General features: G+C 39.8%; 1 protein-coding gene across 1 annotated transcript; it reads right to left on the bottom strand.

Moving 5' to 3' along the window:
* Positions 1-568: 568 nt before the first annotated feature.
* ASAH1 (N-acylsphingosine amidohydrolase 1) lies at positions 569-16,649 on the bottom strand. Its single transcript, XM_049797783.1, has 14 exons — positions 16,498-16,649; positions 11,344-11,390; positions 11,061-11,151; positions 9,746-9,832; positions 8,674-8,752; positions 7,694-7,768; positions 6,821-6,866; positions 5,249-5,393; positions 4,005-4,059; positions 3,722-3,803; positions 2,998-3,129; positions 2,652-2,775; positions 2,054-2,110; positions 569-1,404 (listed from the first exon to the last, which is right to left on the bottom strand). The coding sequence occupies exons 1-14, from the start codon at positions 16,573-16,575 to the stop codon at positions 1,315-1,317; spliced, it is 1,188 nt and encodes a 395-aa protein (XP_049653740.1). The 5' UTR covers positions 16,576-16,649; the 3' UTR covers positions 569-1,314.
* Positions 16,650-16,892: the final 243 nt, after the last annotated feature.

The following is a 16,892-nucleotide window of genomic DNA, read 5'->3' as shown; positions in this document are numbered from 1 at the left end:
AACTTTAAATTCATGGCTCAATGGGAATATTAATACGACCTCTTTCCTTGGGCGGTTAAGAAAAGAAAGACAAGTGAACCGCCATATATATCAGCCCCTAAGCTTACTCTCCAGTGTCTTCTCTTTGCGTGTTATAAAACACAAGAGTTGGCACTGGAAACTAGTCCCAGCAATGCAGCCAGTGACATAGATACAACTAGTGCCTTCTATATTATCTGCTTCCTAGGATATAGGGTGCCTGTACTTCTTCCTATTTCTAAAGGACCTTTACTTTCTGAATTTTAATTCCAGCCAATGGTGTAGTCTGACCTGGCTTCCCTCCCCCACTTTCCAAAACCAAACCAGCTAAACAAAATCCCTCCAAACAACCCAGCCACTACTAGCAGCTGACTACTTCCCACTCTGGTAATAGCTTTAACTGTCAGTTTAAGAAATAAATCAGTTTTTCAGTCACTGTTAAAATCAGTCTATTTGGAAGTGAATGCCCTTTCTGCCATGTGATATGTAACATGCATGGTGACTTCCACTGAGGTATGAAATCAGTGCATGTGTACTTTGGTCAAAGAAAGTAGTTCTCAAGAATATTTATTGTATTAGTATTTTTTTGAGACAACAGAAAAATCTGTGTTAAAAAAAATTTGTTAACAGGCCAAGAGCGAGCTTCAGCAAAAGATCTATAAATCAGTGAAAATACATTTTTTGGCTCAGATCTCATTTTAGATATTTCCCCAAGACCTTGTTTCTGTGACTAGATATGATACTTGGTAAATTATTTTATAACAGGGCATCTTAGACATAACCTCATATTGGACCAGAACACTAGCAATTCATCTTAAGTGCTTAAGAAAGGATAACAGAACTGTACTGTCCCAGGTGGCCTTCTTATACCCAATTCTTTTTCATGCTTGACAGGTGCCATTTTAACTTATGTGTGTTTTAGAAGTATTTTCATCTAAAAAAACACCCAACCAAACAAGAAATAACAAACCCACGAACCAACAACAAACCAAACCAAGAATACTGTCAAGGCTGAGGAGATCTAGAGCTAACCGCTGAACTCGTTTGGCAGAAATGGCTGAAATCAAACCAGACATTCATTAGTATACATTTCTCGTCAGCAGAACTGCTGATCAGAAAGCAAGAAAGTCTGCTATGAGATAGGGTCCTCCACTGTTAGAAGCTCATTGACATTTCTATATAGCCATTAGATTTCTGAAGAAAGGAGTTAGACTGAGGAATCTTTTTCCAGAAGTATTTCTTCTTGGAGGACCTCCAATTCAGACAAGCAGCTTCCAACATTGGAAAGGTACAGGACTACCAAGGACTACAGGGATCTGGGCATTCCCGCAGGTAAGTCTCTGTATGACCGTTATATACCTCCATCAGCGTTGTGCACACAGTCAGCTAACAGGCAGGTGGGAGAAAGAAGAAGGAAGAAGGGGAAAAAAAAAAAGCCTCATTACAGCAATTAGTGAAAAACTTTCTCTGATACTAGCTGAACATTTCAACTAAAATGAGGATTTATCTTATTTAGTCAGCAACATGCAAGTATGAATAGTTGTGTCTTCAGCCAAGAATGCTGCCTCCACTTAATATAGTAACTGAACTTTATAATTCAAAAACTCTTCTCAGCCCTTTAGTCTTTTTTTCTTCCTAAACACCAAAAACCTCAAGTTCAGACTAAAACATCTTTTGTTGCAAGAACAATGTGCCTGTAGTATGCCTAAACCATGAGGTATATTAACTTGTTTCATGTTGCTTATAAAGGCATGTATCACAGGTTAATTCAGGTTAGGAGGGTCCTTAAGATGCCTCAAACCAGAGCCAGCTACAAGGAAAGGGCTCAGGCTACTCAGAGTTTTAAAGCTGTAGGGCCTTTGGAAGACAGCTATTCCAGCAATTACATTTTGCTTTTATGAAGTCATGTGGACTTTATTTCGGTTTTATGTGCATGTTTTCACCTAAAAAAACCCACTGTGACCTCCTCCTTAGATGTATAGTAGTTAGTGGTCTGCCCCCCACCCTAAACTTTCTGCAAAAATAGAAGCATTACCTTATTGAGGACAGGCTTTGTGGAGAGAACATCATAAATTGTTGGTAAGGAGATGTTCTGAAAGAAAATAAAGACATTGATGTTAATGAACATTAACCTGTTAGTGTAAGTGCTGAGAACTGTAACTTTTTTACTGCTCAGATAATAAGATAAAGCTTTAAGAGTACATGATACCCATACATCTTGAGATCAGAAGAATATGGGTTGCAAAATCTTGAGAAGACCAGATCTCAGTACAGCATAGGACACTTGAGCGTGTTTGACACAGCAAGCGTTTGAATTTCACTGGTGACAAAACAGCACAGGAAACACTGAAAATCTCTCTCAAAGTATCTCCAGATTATCCCCCTGCATATGCAGCCACAGAAAATGTCTGCAGGAAACCTACCTAGATGAAGAGAAAGCCTAAAACTAAAAACCATTTGTGTAAAGAGCCAGCTGGTACCTTATTACCCAGCAGCACAGACAAATAGTCACAAAACCGTTAGCCACTTCTGTCATTACAGCTGTGCTTGCAAATGCCCTGAATCCTCCTGGCTGCGTCAGATCAGTTTTGGAGTTTCCCAACAGCAAGATAAGGTGTACAGAGGATGTCTACCTCTTGCATTGTCTGGTTCAGGCATTTCATTGCAGGTGTTCTACGATTATCCAAGATTAGCGGAGGCTTCCAGCGATCGTAGTTTGTTTCTAACACGTACCATGTGCCTTTCTTGATATCAAGGCTGGAAAAGAGGTATATGTTTGTGTTTTTCTTCTCGAAGTATGTAGTTAAGTACATATATAGTATATATTGTACACAGCTGGATTTTTTTTAGGCTTGCTGTGGTATTTTTCAATGATGCTAAAGAAGCGAGTTCTTGCACAACAGGAGTCACAAGAAACATAGGACACAATTATTGATGGAACCTGTCCTCTTCTGGAAGGGTCAGGTCAAGCATACTCACTCCCAGATATCCAGACTAGCTGTCCTGGAACGAGTTATCACACATCCTTCTCCAGAATTTTTTCCACCCAGTATAAAGTAAGCTGGAGCCAGCAGTCTTGTTTTTGCCAGTTTGTCTTTTGCATCCTGGTAACTGCAGATAACAAAGTAGCGTTGGACTATTAAATGCTATAAATGGTTCAAGTACTGAAGAACGAATTTCACAAACCCAGGAGAAGTTTGGGTAGTCACACTTTTCTTCCCCTTTCATGCACATATGAGGAGATTCTATCACAATGAAGGAACACATTTAAGCAAAGCTCTTCCACTCACTTTGTACTTAAAGTATGGTTGTTGAGAGTTGCTCTTGGCACTTTTTCAGGATTAAAATGATGACATGCTATGTCATATTCCACCTAATTCATTTACTGCATGAAAGCTTTGTTTCTGTTTACTTCCTGTAATATGCTACTGCCTGTTGGATGTGTTTTGATGCAGAATGCTGTTACACATTCAGATACCAAAAGGTTCATTAGGAAAAAAAAAAAAAAAAAATCTGAGAAAACAATTTGAGGAGTTCTAAGGGACCATGTATGATGCCTCTCCCACACCAGAGTACCAGCAAAACCAGAACTAATGTTAAGGTTTCTAGGAAGATACCTGTATCATTAGCTATAGTACTCATGCCACCTGAAAGCAAAGCAGATTAAAGCAGTAGAATATTTAGAGGGGGGGACGGGGAATACCTTGTAGCATTCTCTAATACTGTTCTCGTAAGAAAGCCCATCCACATACCATCTCTTCTACCAAGAAACCATTCGAAGATTCCTGCAAAATATTGCTGGTTACAATGTTTTCAGAAGGTTCACTCATGCTATTCTAACTTTCGTAGCCTTTAAAATGAACTGTGTTTTATCTTACTCATCCGGAATCTCTTCACCATTTGTGTGCCCATTTATTAAGGTAACTGGTGTGCCCAAGGTCTGGAAAACTTGTACAGAAATCATGAAAGAAATGAGCATTACTCACCAACATAACCACCATCAAGACTGAAACGCTCATTCATTGTCAGGGTGAACAAGTCCTGAAAAGCATTAAACAAGTCAACCTTCATCCATCCCCAGCCCATTAATACCAGTAACAAACAAAAGGCAGCATTGCAATTCACATGCCAATTGAGCTTCTTGTTTGTTAGACTCTTTCCCTTTGAGTAATGGGCTGCAAGATCAAGACCATGCAGAGAAGAACCTAATTTATCACTGCTTGAATAAGTAGAAATGATAATTCATAGTTTTCTGACCTGGCATAGCAATCCAACAAACCATGCTTTTATGCTAAGCAAGTCAAGCCTATGGCCATTTTTCCTTGGTCCCTGTTGCATCACTGAATTACCAGTTTTCCTTCCCCTGCTGTGTGTAACTTTCTTCTCAGACCTCTGAATACTATTCTAGTTTAAAGGCAAATTTTTAAGTCCCAGTGCTAAGTACACCCTGATATGGTATTGCTGTTCACATGAGCATGCAGCTGTACACAATTCAATCCGTGCTACTTGCAACACACAATTCAGACTCAAGTCCCAGTCTTCTCCAACTAGTGTTTCTTTCAGAGGAAAGTGGAATTGAGCTAAACTGGATCATTTCCAGAATGGACTCTTCCCAATTTATTTGACCAGAAGACAAAAATAAATTGGTACAATGCAGGGATTTATGCCAGAAATAGCCTACTATGAGAAGGACCACCTATCATAGAGGATAAAGGCAGAGTGTGTAAAAAAGGAGGAGTTGTGGTAAGATGGAGACCCTGGTATGGTTCTGTACTGCTGTTTTTTAAGATGTAGATAAAACCTAGACTTCAGGTGTCTATTAAAAAAAAAATAAAAAAATCTTGCAACATAGGACTCCTTTTCCAGGAAGGATTGGACAAAGAATTAAAACAGCACAAGTATGCCATTTCACCTCTGGGATCACAGCAGTATCTATTTGCTAGAAAGAAACTCCAACCACTTGAGCACTTTGTATTCACTCCTGTTCGTATTCAGAACTGAACATTGTTTTTAAGAATTGTCCAAATATAAATAATTCATTTAGGCACTCTCCTTTTATAAGGAAGAGTGCAGCATTGTTTTTTTTACCTTTATTCAAATAGCTATACTGTGTACCAGAACAATTAAGAGATCATTTATTAAAAAACATCCCAAGGCAGAGGATGAAAGCAGAAAAAAAGAAAGTATGAAGCATTATTAACAAATTGACAAGCCCCCCTCCCATGCTTACTGGTTTGACTCCAGACACCATGCCTATGTATCCAGCAAAATTTGTAGACTTGAATACTGTTTTGTTGTTTCTCTGGAAGTCCAAGTTTACCACTAAAGGCTTCAGTTCCCGAGTTAAAGTCCAGGAATTATTTTTAACATCCCACCTGCAAAAGACAGTACAGAATTTGAAACTTCCCCCCCTCAGTAGCTTTTAAAACTTCACTTCACAGCACACAGATTTCCTGTGTGTGATGCCTATCCTCTGATCTTACTCGTGTCAGCCATCACCACTGCTCAGTAGTTACCTCAGCTGCACCAGCAGGAGACAACAAGGAACTCTAAATGGATAGGCAGTCAGTAAAAAGAACTGTTTTGTTCAAACCAAGAGCATATACACTATTCAGTATTAAACAGCACCACCATTACAGCTGGTAGGTTTTGAACACACATAACTTTGTTCTATTCCTGCTGGCAAAGGGAGGCCTCTACGGATACTGCCTGTGACACCGAACCTACCGTGTCCTGAAAGCACATGTAGCTTGTTCTGCAGCAGAATGAGCCAGTTCCCTCAAGTTCTTACTTTTCAAAGGGAGAAAACAAACCACATACTACTGGATGTGCTATGCACAAAGTCCCAAATCTAGTTTGTAAAATAAGCCAGCACAGTTTGTAGGCAAGAGGGTGCTAAAGAACACTTAGCAGACCATTAAATTCTCTGGAAATGATCCAGATTCCAGGAACAGCTTTCAAAATTGCCTTACTTTTCAGGGAGCATGTTCCCAGTATTTCTGACAAGTGGGAGAAGTTCAACACAAGCCAACCAAGGGACAGGTGGAGTCACAGTTGATTTTTTGATAGGCAGGTAAGAATTTTAATGAAAATGGACATTTAAATTCCATCGGGGCATTGAGAGTCATCTGGAAGAGTGACATTACAAAATATACTGGGATAATAAAAGCAAACACTGAACTACCTGATCATGAGGTATGAAATGAGAACTAAAAGAGAATCCAGTGCTGGGCAACAAACTACACAGTTTGTATCCAAATGAATGATAATGTTAGATAAGTGGAATACAAATCACTGGCTTCTAAGTAGAAATGATGAATGATGGGAAGTGCCAGTAGAGCACAGTACAGTAACTAGGGGGATAATTTGGAAAAAAAACCAATCACAAAAACAAGCCCCAATCCAATCCACATTTCACTGCATACACCAAAATTGATGCTTCTGTCCCATCACGTAAAGAACAAGATATACTGTGCCTCAGAGATAAGGTCACATGAACTGTTCTTTGGATCAAGACAGTTTTAACTGGAGCTGAGAAAATGCTAAGTAACACTGAACACAACTGTTTCTCAAAGTAATTCCCAACATGCTTGGAGTAGTTTGACATAAGATCAGCAGAACAATCCTTTTATTTGTTTTAGCCTTTTTTCTACAACATGCAATGCAGAATTACTTGTCACAGTCTTAGCAATACCTGATTCATCATTTAGACTCAAAGAATGCACATAGTAATTCCAAGTTTAGCTAGCTTTTTCTTTGGGTTTAAAAAAAACCACCAAACAACACAAGTTTAAGTACTTACCCAAGAAAGAGTCCAAAATCCAAGTTTCTGGCATGGTACAGCTTCCCTACATAACAATCAATCAATCAATAAATAAATAAATATTTTTTTCTGAAGAAAGAGACATAAATTTCAGCTTAGAAAACCAGGAAATGAATAAGCAGGAAAAATACCTGGGAAAGCAAGCAGGGAAAATACCATTGTCTAGTTGCCCTTTTCATAAGCACAGAAAAATGGTGGGGGTTTTTGGATCAGAGAAGTGTTTCGCCATAATTGCAATCAAGTAATCTTGTAAACTGCTGTTCATCTCAACCTCGGATGCTTTCCACATTGTCTTAATGTAATGGTAATACCTGAGCTTTCTCCAAAAGTGAGACATTTGTAAGCCCTCTGAGAATCCCTCAGAAACTTCCTAAGCTGGAACAGGTGCAGACAAGGGCTGCAGAACTGAGTAAGAGAATGAGAGAGTCTCTTTTCTTAAAGCAGACTATCCATTTTTTCTAGCACCATACATATGTGATAGCTAGAAACTAGATGCAAAATGGATTGCACTAGAATCCCTCATGGCACTGAGAAAATATCACGTCTGGCTTGCGTTTCTTTCCCCTAGAAAAACAAATGGCACCTATTAAAAAAACCAAAACAAAACAACAAAAACCCCACAAAAACCCCCAAAACAAAATCAAAACCAAACCATCTTTGAAAGTAGTTTTTCCTTTTTTTTCCTTAAGACACCTGTGATCTCTTATTCCCTTCTCAAGGAATACCTTTTTATTATCATTGCTTTTGGTCCCTCCTACTAGACCTTCTTGCCTGCAGTTCAGAAGGACTATGTTTGTGCAATTGAGGTGGACCCTCTCCTACATAAGAGAAAACTGTTCTGGGTTGTATTACCTGTTTTATCTTCTGCCACTATGGATGTACATACAGTAAAAATTTCATAGAAGATGTTAAAAATAACAATTTCCCCTAGAACAAAAGAAACAAAGTTCAATAGTTTGAAACTTCTTCCATGAACAGAAAAATATGGTTTGAAAAAAGCATATTGCAAAGTTCAGCTTCTATAATACTTCTCTTAAGAATTTCTGTTTAAATCTCATTTGACCTTTGAAATGACTGGTTCAGCAAAATCAAGAGCTTCCTGAAAGGCAAATAGAAGGATCAGAATCCCTTGGCCTTCTGCCTTTCCATACAGAAAGCTGACAGTCATTGCTAATTCCTCCTCTGGAAACTTCAAAACAAGCTGTGAAATTCACAGTAAAGAAGAAAGCTGCTATATGTACCACTATTCCCATATAAGAGCTGCTGACTAGCACCAAGTGTACTGCTCCTGTATGAGCAAAGCAGTGGAAGCAGGTCTATGGACCTTCTCTGTCTCAATTCTGGAAGAATTCAGTGTCTACTTCTCACCTGGAATTGCATTCTTTTGCAGTAGGTGCAGAAGGCAGGCATGAGGATGTGGCAACGATCACAAGGAAAAGAAAACACAGCATGAAACTGAGCCTTGCCTTCTTGGTATGTCAACAGAAGACATACAGCTGAATGGGAAACCAATGAGAATCAAGGATTCCCCCAAATTTTGGTGTACAGGAGCCGAGGCTCACTCCAGTTCCCAAAACTCAGGAGCAAGAAGCTACAGCTCTACAGAGAAGTCCCAGCCTGATGAAAGGCTTATGTGATTTATTGCCATTCTCCTCTAAAATACTGTTTTCATTTAGTGTGAGATGCAATTTTTTTTTTATCTACTTAATTAATAATTTATTTGTTAAAGTCACAGATGACTACAACTATACTGCAAATTGGTACATATACTAATTTTAAGCGAGTCAGGATTCCTAGTTTTCCACTACGTTAATAAAGTGTTAGAAACTTACCCAAAGGAATCCCAGATGAATTTGCAATCCCTTGGAGTTCTTCATTGAAAGGATAAGGAAGCGTGGCAGTCAGACGAGCCTGAAAGGAAAGGTTTTGTATGTTGGTTGCGTAAATTAACGCTATTTTGTCACTTAAAACAAACCTCTCCCCGACAGGTACCTCCTTCTCACAACTATTCAATTGAGTATTTAATTCCTTTGCAGCCTGTAGAACCTGAGGATGTTTGTAGAGTAGTTGGAAGACAAGTACGTACTTAGGGAAAGTAAAAACTATTACTTATCAAAATATTGACATGTGAGCCATGGAGATTATTAGCACAGTATCTTAATTATTGTTAGCAGCAACAGACAGAAGAGAATGAAATAGGACTCTCATATGTTAAGAGCTCAACTGGAACTGATCTTGACATCAGTGTTTAAGGGAATCCCTAACTTTCACACAGTGGTATGACTACCTCTATATGTTACCTTTATGGCAACTCCACTCAGGCACACAGGGATACAAGTGAAGTGTGGCCAGCATGACTGATGGCTGCTGTAAATAAATATGGGGGACAGATTTGACCTTATGCTGTCTCTAGTGCTACACTGTTTTCCCCTGCCCTGATTCTATGCCAAAACCTATTTTAATCAGAACCAAATTATTTTTTGAAGATGAGGCCTGGTCAAAGTTGCCCCTGTAATCAGACATTTATTACAGTTTTCAAAACCTGATTTTATTCTACTGTTTAAAAGGAGTTGAACATGGCAAAGAGAATTTCAGTGTTTTGCTACAGTGACTAAGTCAGTAGCATGTATGTCTAGCATGAATAATCCAAATTTGAAAAGATCTTGGAAAAAATAAAGCGGAGGAAAAGACACATGCACTTTAGGTTTGATGGTTTCAGAGTAGGCAAAGCGGCAAAATTTCACACAAAAGGTAAAATTTCCAAGTAACTCTTCAAAACAGTATTTTTGTTCTGGAAGTGGAAGAATCATCACTTGTCAAGCTCTTAATTGCCAAATTTAGTAGCATTCTAATTCTGGTAGTCAGAGCATACAGTAATAAAATAATTAGGCTGAAAATACTTACTATTTTGTTATCCACTATGTCAACAACTTTGCCGCTGGGGAAGAAGGTATTTGCTATATCTTTAATATTCTGGACCACAGTCTTCAGCTAAAAAGAACAAGGGTTGTTATTGAATAGAAGATCTTGAGCATAAGAATTGCTAGAATACTAACAGAATTCCTCACATACTTTTCAAAAAAACATTTTGTTGAAAAAATATGTATTTAAAGAAAGTGCTGAATGTAGCGTTCTTGGTGAGAAAACCAGCCCCAATTCCCCATTAAAGAGTCTCTCTTCAAGCTTTATTCAAGTAACTTTCTAGACTAGCTCCAACATGTCCCTCTACCAGAGAAAATGAATTACGAGAAAAAGCCATCCTCATCTTCTGCTCCTTTGATCACATTTTAATACTCCACACTCTTCTGTCTTTAAAAACATCAATTAAAAGCTCTTTGCTTAAGCAGTGATGTTCTTGAAGCCAAGAAGACTCAATAAATTTCTTATAAAAGTACATGCTATCCATTTGCAACATGAATGGCCACAAATAGAGTTCCACTCCATGTGATCTAACTCCAAAGTACATGAGAGAGGAAAACCTTTCAGAATTTAAGGTGCAACCTGAGGCTTCCAATGCCCACTGGCTTAAATGAGACTTTAAATATTACGGTGTAAGCAGAATTTGTCTGGCTTTGAGAGCTGAAAGGTCAAAGTCAGCAAGGATATAGCAAAAATCCCTGGCATTTTTTGAGAAATAAAACATTACTGAATTGAATTTACGGCAACCTTCAGAAGAATAGCTGCTCTAAGTAGTGTGAAATAGGCTTGAGTATTTATAAAATTATTTCTGCTGGGTAAACACCAGTGCTGCAACCAGCATCCCTGAAAAGGGCAGGAAGTTCTTCATTTCCCCCTTGCTATTTAATCATCTCATGCAATGTTTTGAGAGAAACAGGGATGTGCAGAGGGGAAGGGATGCTGCCTCAGTTTCACTTCAGTTTACTGAGTCTGTCCCTTTGGTGTACTCCTCCCCCTTCATTCTGTATTACTTCATGACTAAAGAGCTTTGATAAATGAAAGCCTGCTCTATGCCGCACGATTTTTTATTCCTCTGCATCCCAAACATAAGTGCCCCTGTACTTGATGCAGCTAGCTCAAGTGTTGAACAGAAAAAGTTTTACTCAAGCAATTATTCTAGTCTAAAATCATATTAAAAAAAGTAAGCTAGAAATATTATCCCTTTCAGAGAATTTTAGCACAGGTATTCCTTTCCAAAAATAAAAGGCCACATGCTAGTTTTATACCTGCTGAGCTTCAAAGCAAGCTCTGCATTTCATACCTCTGTCTTTTTGTCGTGCATCAAGTTATCCCATCTTTTGCTGGGAGGTAAATCAAGATTTATGACATACGTGGGTACATTCCCTTTGAACCTGAAAGATAAGTAACAGAGTTCAAATTTAAAGGCAGCTTTGAACAAACAGTTGACAAAATAGGTGCTTCCCATCTGTAACTAGCAGTTTCTAGGCCTGCAACAGGAAAAGTTACAAAAAACCCAACCTTTTCAGACTTGCAAATCACTACTTTTCTGTAATTTCTTAGACAAGTTGAATCAGATTACTTACGTTGGTCCTGAAGGAGGGTATGTTTTACTCCTGCACTCTTCTCCATACTGTAAAGACAGTGAAACATTACTATTTAGCTTTTACTTTTTGTTAAAACACTTTATTATTCTAGCAGACTTAGTTTTGAATTAAACCTTCAGGACTAGTCAGCTAATTCAATTAATGATGATTTAATAACAAATGAAGAGAAGGTCTTGGGACTTTGGAAAGGGTGCAGAGGAGAATACAAGAAGTAGGGGACTAACAGCAATTTCCCTGTGCTGTCTGACAGACCTTCAGACAAGGCAAGCACAAGTTTATGATAAATATATAAACCCATTTTTACTCAGTATGATTCAATGAGGAGCACTTCAAAAGCATACTCTTTAGACAAGTTCAGAAACCTTAAATGTCAGTATGGACTAGTTTGTTCCGTTCATTCAATTCATAATCTCATTTTATAGTGTCATTCATAATTACGCTTAGCGTTAAGCTTCATTGTATAGCTGGGGCAGAGAAAGCAAACTGAACTTTGGACAATCACTCAGCTGGAGGAATGAGCTATACGGCATGACTTTTTATTTAGTGTGGAAGTGTCGCTGAACTGGCGCTAAATATGATGAGAGGCGCATTTCAGAAATATAACTAAAAACTAGTTATCTTCATTCCTGTCGGCATGGCTAGTTACAAATGAAAGTTTGAGAACTATATTTAGGCATACTCAAAATGAATGCAAGGGTGTTTTCCTATCAATTACATAAAGCATGCATATACATATAGAAACATATGCATATATATGCCACAATTATAATTGCATGTTTTACCCAGTGAAATACAAGCAAATGCCTACTAGCCGCACTTGTGCTTCAAGCCAGTTGAAAGCAGACCAGATTTGGTCCCTGAGCTATCTGAGCAGATCAGTAAGCTCCTAAGAGCACAGTATGTCCCACTAGGGAACAGGAAAGGTACACATGCTATTCCAGGAGTCCATACAAAGGCTCCCAAAGCACAAGTGTTTGGGAGAGAGAACAGAAACAAAAATATGTAAGGATCCTGCCACCACTTCTCCCCATCCCCACCCTCAACTTCCAGTATTTATTTGGCTCTACTAATTAGATTACTTTACTAGTGTGTCCTTGTAATGCATTCTGGCTCCAGTAAAAACTGAGACAGGATCTCTAGCAGCTACGTATGTGGGACAAACAAGCCAACTAATGTCCATGTTTTCTTTGGGCTAATCACATTATCTGCTTTTAATGCATTAATCTAGAAAACACAATGTCTTACACAATGCCACGGAGTTTAAACACTGGCATAACTTGTTACAACTGGAAACAGGAACTTTAAAGTGGGATTAGTTTCTGTGTGTTATCATGTGTCTTCTTTTTGTATTGTTTCCAGTAGCTAAGAGAAAGCATGAGATGAATTTTGGTTTTCCTACAGGCGAGATGAAGGTATAGGACCAGTAGCTACGTCCTTCCTAGATTTCACTGCAGTGCAGTTACAGCCTTTGCATAGCTGGAACAAAAGGTCAAACATAAGAAGCCCATTTAATTTTCAAAATGAGGAAGGTTCTAAACAAGGAGGGGACGGGAAGATATCATATGACTAATTAGGCAACATAAGTCAGAGGCTTTATGCAAAGCCAAGCAAATACTTAACAGAATTAATGCAATTGTCTTGTGAAATTTTCCATCCTGCAATACTAAAATCAATCAGAAAAAGTGACATTACATACACATCCTACTGCAACAGATGCACAGATTTGCACCTTCAGGAAACATCTGCTGTCAAAATATGCTTCTTGACAGATAAAGCTTGTAACAAACAATTATCCGAAATGGATGAAAGTTCAGTTGATCTGTCAGTATAACCCATGCATACACACAGGAAACTGTGGTGATCACGCAAGCTGATTTCAGAGGATTTTAAGTGATGTTCCAGGTGCTAAATGTTATGTCACTCCTGATGCTCTCTCCTGAGATTTTAATCTCGTATTTGAAGTTATTTTTAACTGGCCAGCCCTTTGCAACCTAAGCCACAAAAGAGGTAGGGAAAGCAACAGTTAAAGGAAGAGTTAAGGGAGAGCTACAGAGAAAACATTGTCTCCTTACATGCCAGTAATTTTAGACTTCTCACCTGTCCATGTATAAAGCAAGCTAAAGAAACCAATAATCCCCAGAACAACCCATATATCTTCCAAAACTGCTACCATTGATTGAGATATCTGAAGAAAGCCAAGATTATTAACAGTTTCTTTAGGTAAACTATTATATGCTGGCACATAAGCCGTAATTTAAAAAGTTGTCAAGATAACCAGAAAACTAGAAGTGGGTTTTTTGGTTTTGTTTTTTTTTTTTTTGGGGGGGGGGGGGGGGGTATGATGTTTATTTTATTTATTTATTTATTTTTTAATACACAATGTTCTAATGAGGAACAAAAAAAAAAAAATGTTACCTTTTGCAACCAGCTAAAAGACTAACTGCAAAATTTTCTGACAAGGTAATAAGAAAAAAAGATACCTAAAGAATTTTCTTACAGCAACAGAAAAACCACCAGGCACTTTCCATCACCAGACTGAAATAAGCAGCTATTAAGTTACTGTTGTGGTCAGTGAGATCCTTCCCTCTGCAAAGGCTTGACACTGGAAGAGGAACAATAAATTCTGTCCGAGAAAAGCTGGAGCAGCCTTCCAGCACTAGAGGATCGCCTTGAGTTTCCAACATGACAAGCCAGTGGTGGTCTATTAGAAAACACCAGCAGAAGCTAGCTCCAAACAGGAGGTCATCACTATAAATTTGCTTTTCAAACATGCATTGAACCCCCTAGGAGGAATGCAGCTATTCTTGAATGATCAAATGCTTTCTTTTCTTTTTTTTTTTTTTTCCCCAAATTGCCTGTTAATAGTAGGTTGCATATTTTGATTATCCAACATACTGCTGACTTTCAAATTTGCATGGATGTAATGATACAAAAATGGATGCACAGCAGCATAGGATCAAAACACTAAGAGAAAAAGAACACAGTGGAGGAGCAAGAGAACATGGTACGGGGAAAGATGGAAATAATAAGAAAAATGGAAGTGGCACAGAACATATTATGACTGGTTGTAAGAAAAAAGAGTAGAGCAGAACAGGAACCAAATAGCTAGCAAACTGTCAAAATGAATTGCTACCTGGAAAAAACCCACAAAGTAATAGTTATCATTCACTGCAATAAAGAAAATTAATGCATGGTTTAATGACTGCTGAGTAAATATTTTAAAACCTAGCCTGATTTCATTAATATGAAATAGGCTGAATGTAGCTTGTCCAGTCTAAAGAAAGCCAGCACTTTCTTTATCACCCTCAAAAACATTTTTGAGGTGGACCATCTCTGGCATCCTTCCTTAATATTCAGCATTTCTCATCTTTATATTTAAAAATAAATATAAAATGACCTCTTCAAGCTATGAAATACAATTCCATAGTTTAAGGACATGGCATTCAATCTCTTTCAGACAAAGTAATCTGCTGTATTCAGCATCTTCTGGTCTATGAACTCTGTGGCGTGACACATTTTTCTCTCTGCTCCTCTTCCCTTATGGGACAATGCCAGTGCAGCACTCTGTCGTGCTGCAGCAGTCCCAACACTGTCCACCTTTCTGAACATGAAAGTTAAAAGTAGTCTTGCAGCCCGGAAGAAAGGGGGACCAAGCCAATTTAAAGAGCAGTTTGGACAAAAAGTTCTGTATGGTTGACAGGTCCTTACCTAACACTAAAGGGACTGACACTCTGCACCACTGAGATGTAATTCATGGCATTTAGCTTCCATGTTCTTTGTTAACAAAAAGAGAAGAACCCAACCAGCTGTACGTAGGAAGACAACAATCGTCCTTCATTCTTCAGCAAATGATGCATCCCAGCATCTCAACTGAAAAAATCAAATATCCAAGCCCGATATCTGCCTGCACAGCAGCACAACCTGCAACCTGGACACCCAGTGGATATTGTGAAAGTGTGAAGACATACCAAGTGTGACCAAATGCAAAACCAAACTCTAATGATAGGCTTTGCTGATAGCTGGCACTTTCTCCCCCACTCCACACCCCAGGAAGCTTTTGGCTAAAATTCTGAAGGTGTTTTAAGCTGGAGCTGGCTTATAGTATTGGGAAGCTGCTCTTGCAAGGGGGAGGATGGGACTGGGTGCCTAGAGGAGGGCCTAATTCTGTGTGTAGTGTGGAAACTAAGGGAACATGGGTCATCCAGATGTCCACAGTCCTCCAAAGTCCTTCCTGCAGTTCTCCCCTCTCCCAAGCCCCATGCTAATTTTCCTGAGATCAATATAATTTGCTAAGAAAAGCTGTACAGAAAACACAAAAGAATATAGGAAGTAGTATGTTCCCCAAATATTTAAAAATATATTGCAAAAGAATATTTTGAAATCCATAGATATTTAAAAAGCTGTCCTCTTCACAGAGGGTGAGGAGATTCTGAAACTGAAGAGATGAAAGAGTGCTTCGCTGCTTCAGGAATAAAAAATACACCAGGAAGCAAGAACTGCTGTTTACATGCCCAGGGGATGGAAGCCAGCCTGTTCCAAATAACACCACCCCCCACACCCCGACTTCACGATTCCACCAAAAGTTACATACTTCACCTATTCCTTTAAAAAAACCCCAGAAAACAACCAAACAAAAAACGACACGCCAAGCCCACCTGCTCTACACTTCTCCCCTTGGGTGAAGCTATAGCAAATACACTAAGCAGATTCACAAGCTTATGTACTTTTAGCGAGACCGTCTTAACTTTCCTTTTGAAAATCATTGCTTTGGTGCCAACATTACAATATTTACGTTATAGACGTATACGAAATCGAACGCGGGAATGAGCAAGGAATTGTAAAACACACCCGATAAACACCAAGACTCGAAACCGCAGCCACGGCCGCGCCGGTTGCCAGAGGAGCCATTTAGAAGTTACGAAGTCCGCGAGGGCAGCGAGACGCTACCTTAAAATTCACCGGCGTGAATTTAAAGGCACGCTTGGCCTCCTGCGTGGGGAAGAGCGGCAGCGGCCAGCTCCCCTCACACCCACCCGTCCCGCCGAGGCCCCGCCAACCCCTCGGGCGGGGCCGGCCGCATCCCCCCCCTTCTCCGCAGAAGAAGACCCTTCCCCCTCAGGTCGCCAGCCTCACCGGGTCCGGCGCCCAAACGAGCTGCGCCACGACGAGCAAAGCGGCGGGCGACAACAGCTCCCGGCCCCAGCCCGCCATCCTCCTTCCCGGCTCGGCGAGGCCCTTCCCGGTGTGGCGGCCCACATGACACCGCCCCGCCCCGCCTGTCAGAGGAGGGAGGCGGCGGCGGCGGTAGGGCCGGGGCGGCGGCGGCGGCGGCAGGCCGCCGCCGCCGCCCCGGCCCTACCGCCGCCGCCCAGGCCCTCCTTTTTTATTTTTAATAAAGCGGAGGAGTTGGTTTTCAGTCATTCTTCCAAAAGAAGGAAGTTCCGCACGAGAAAACCTGAAATAAAATCGCCTCTGGTAGGCGACGCGAAGAGCAGACCCGTGGCACCGGTTTTCGCTTTGTGCGTGTT

This window comes from Accipiter gentilis, chromosome 3 (assembly GCF_929443795.1).
Source record: "Accipiter gentilis chromosome 3, bAccGen1.1, whole genome shotgun sequence".
NCBI lineage: Eukaryota > Metazoa > Chordata > Aves > Accipitriformes > Accipitridae > Astur > Astur gentilis.
This window is presented reverse-complemented; position numbering and strand designations above follow the sequence as displayed.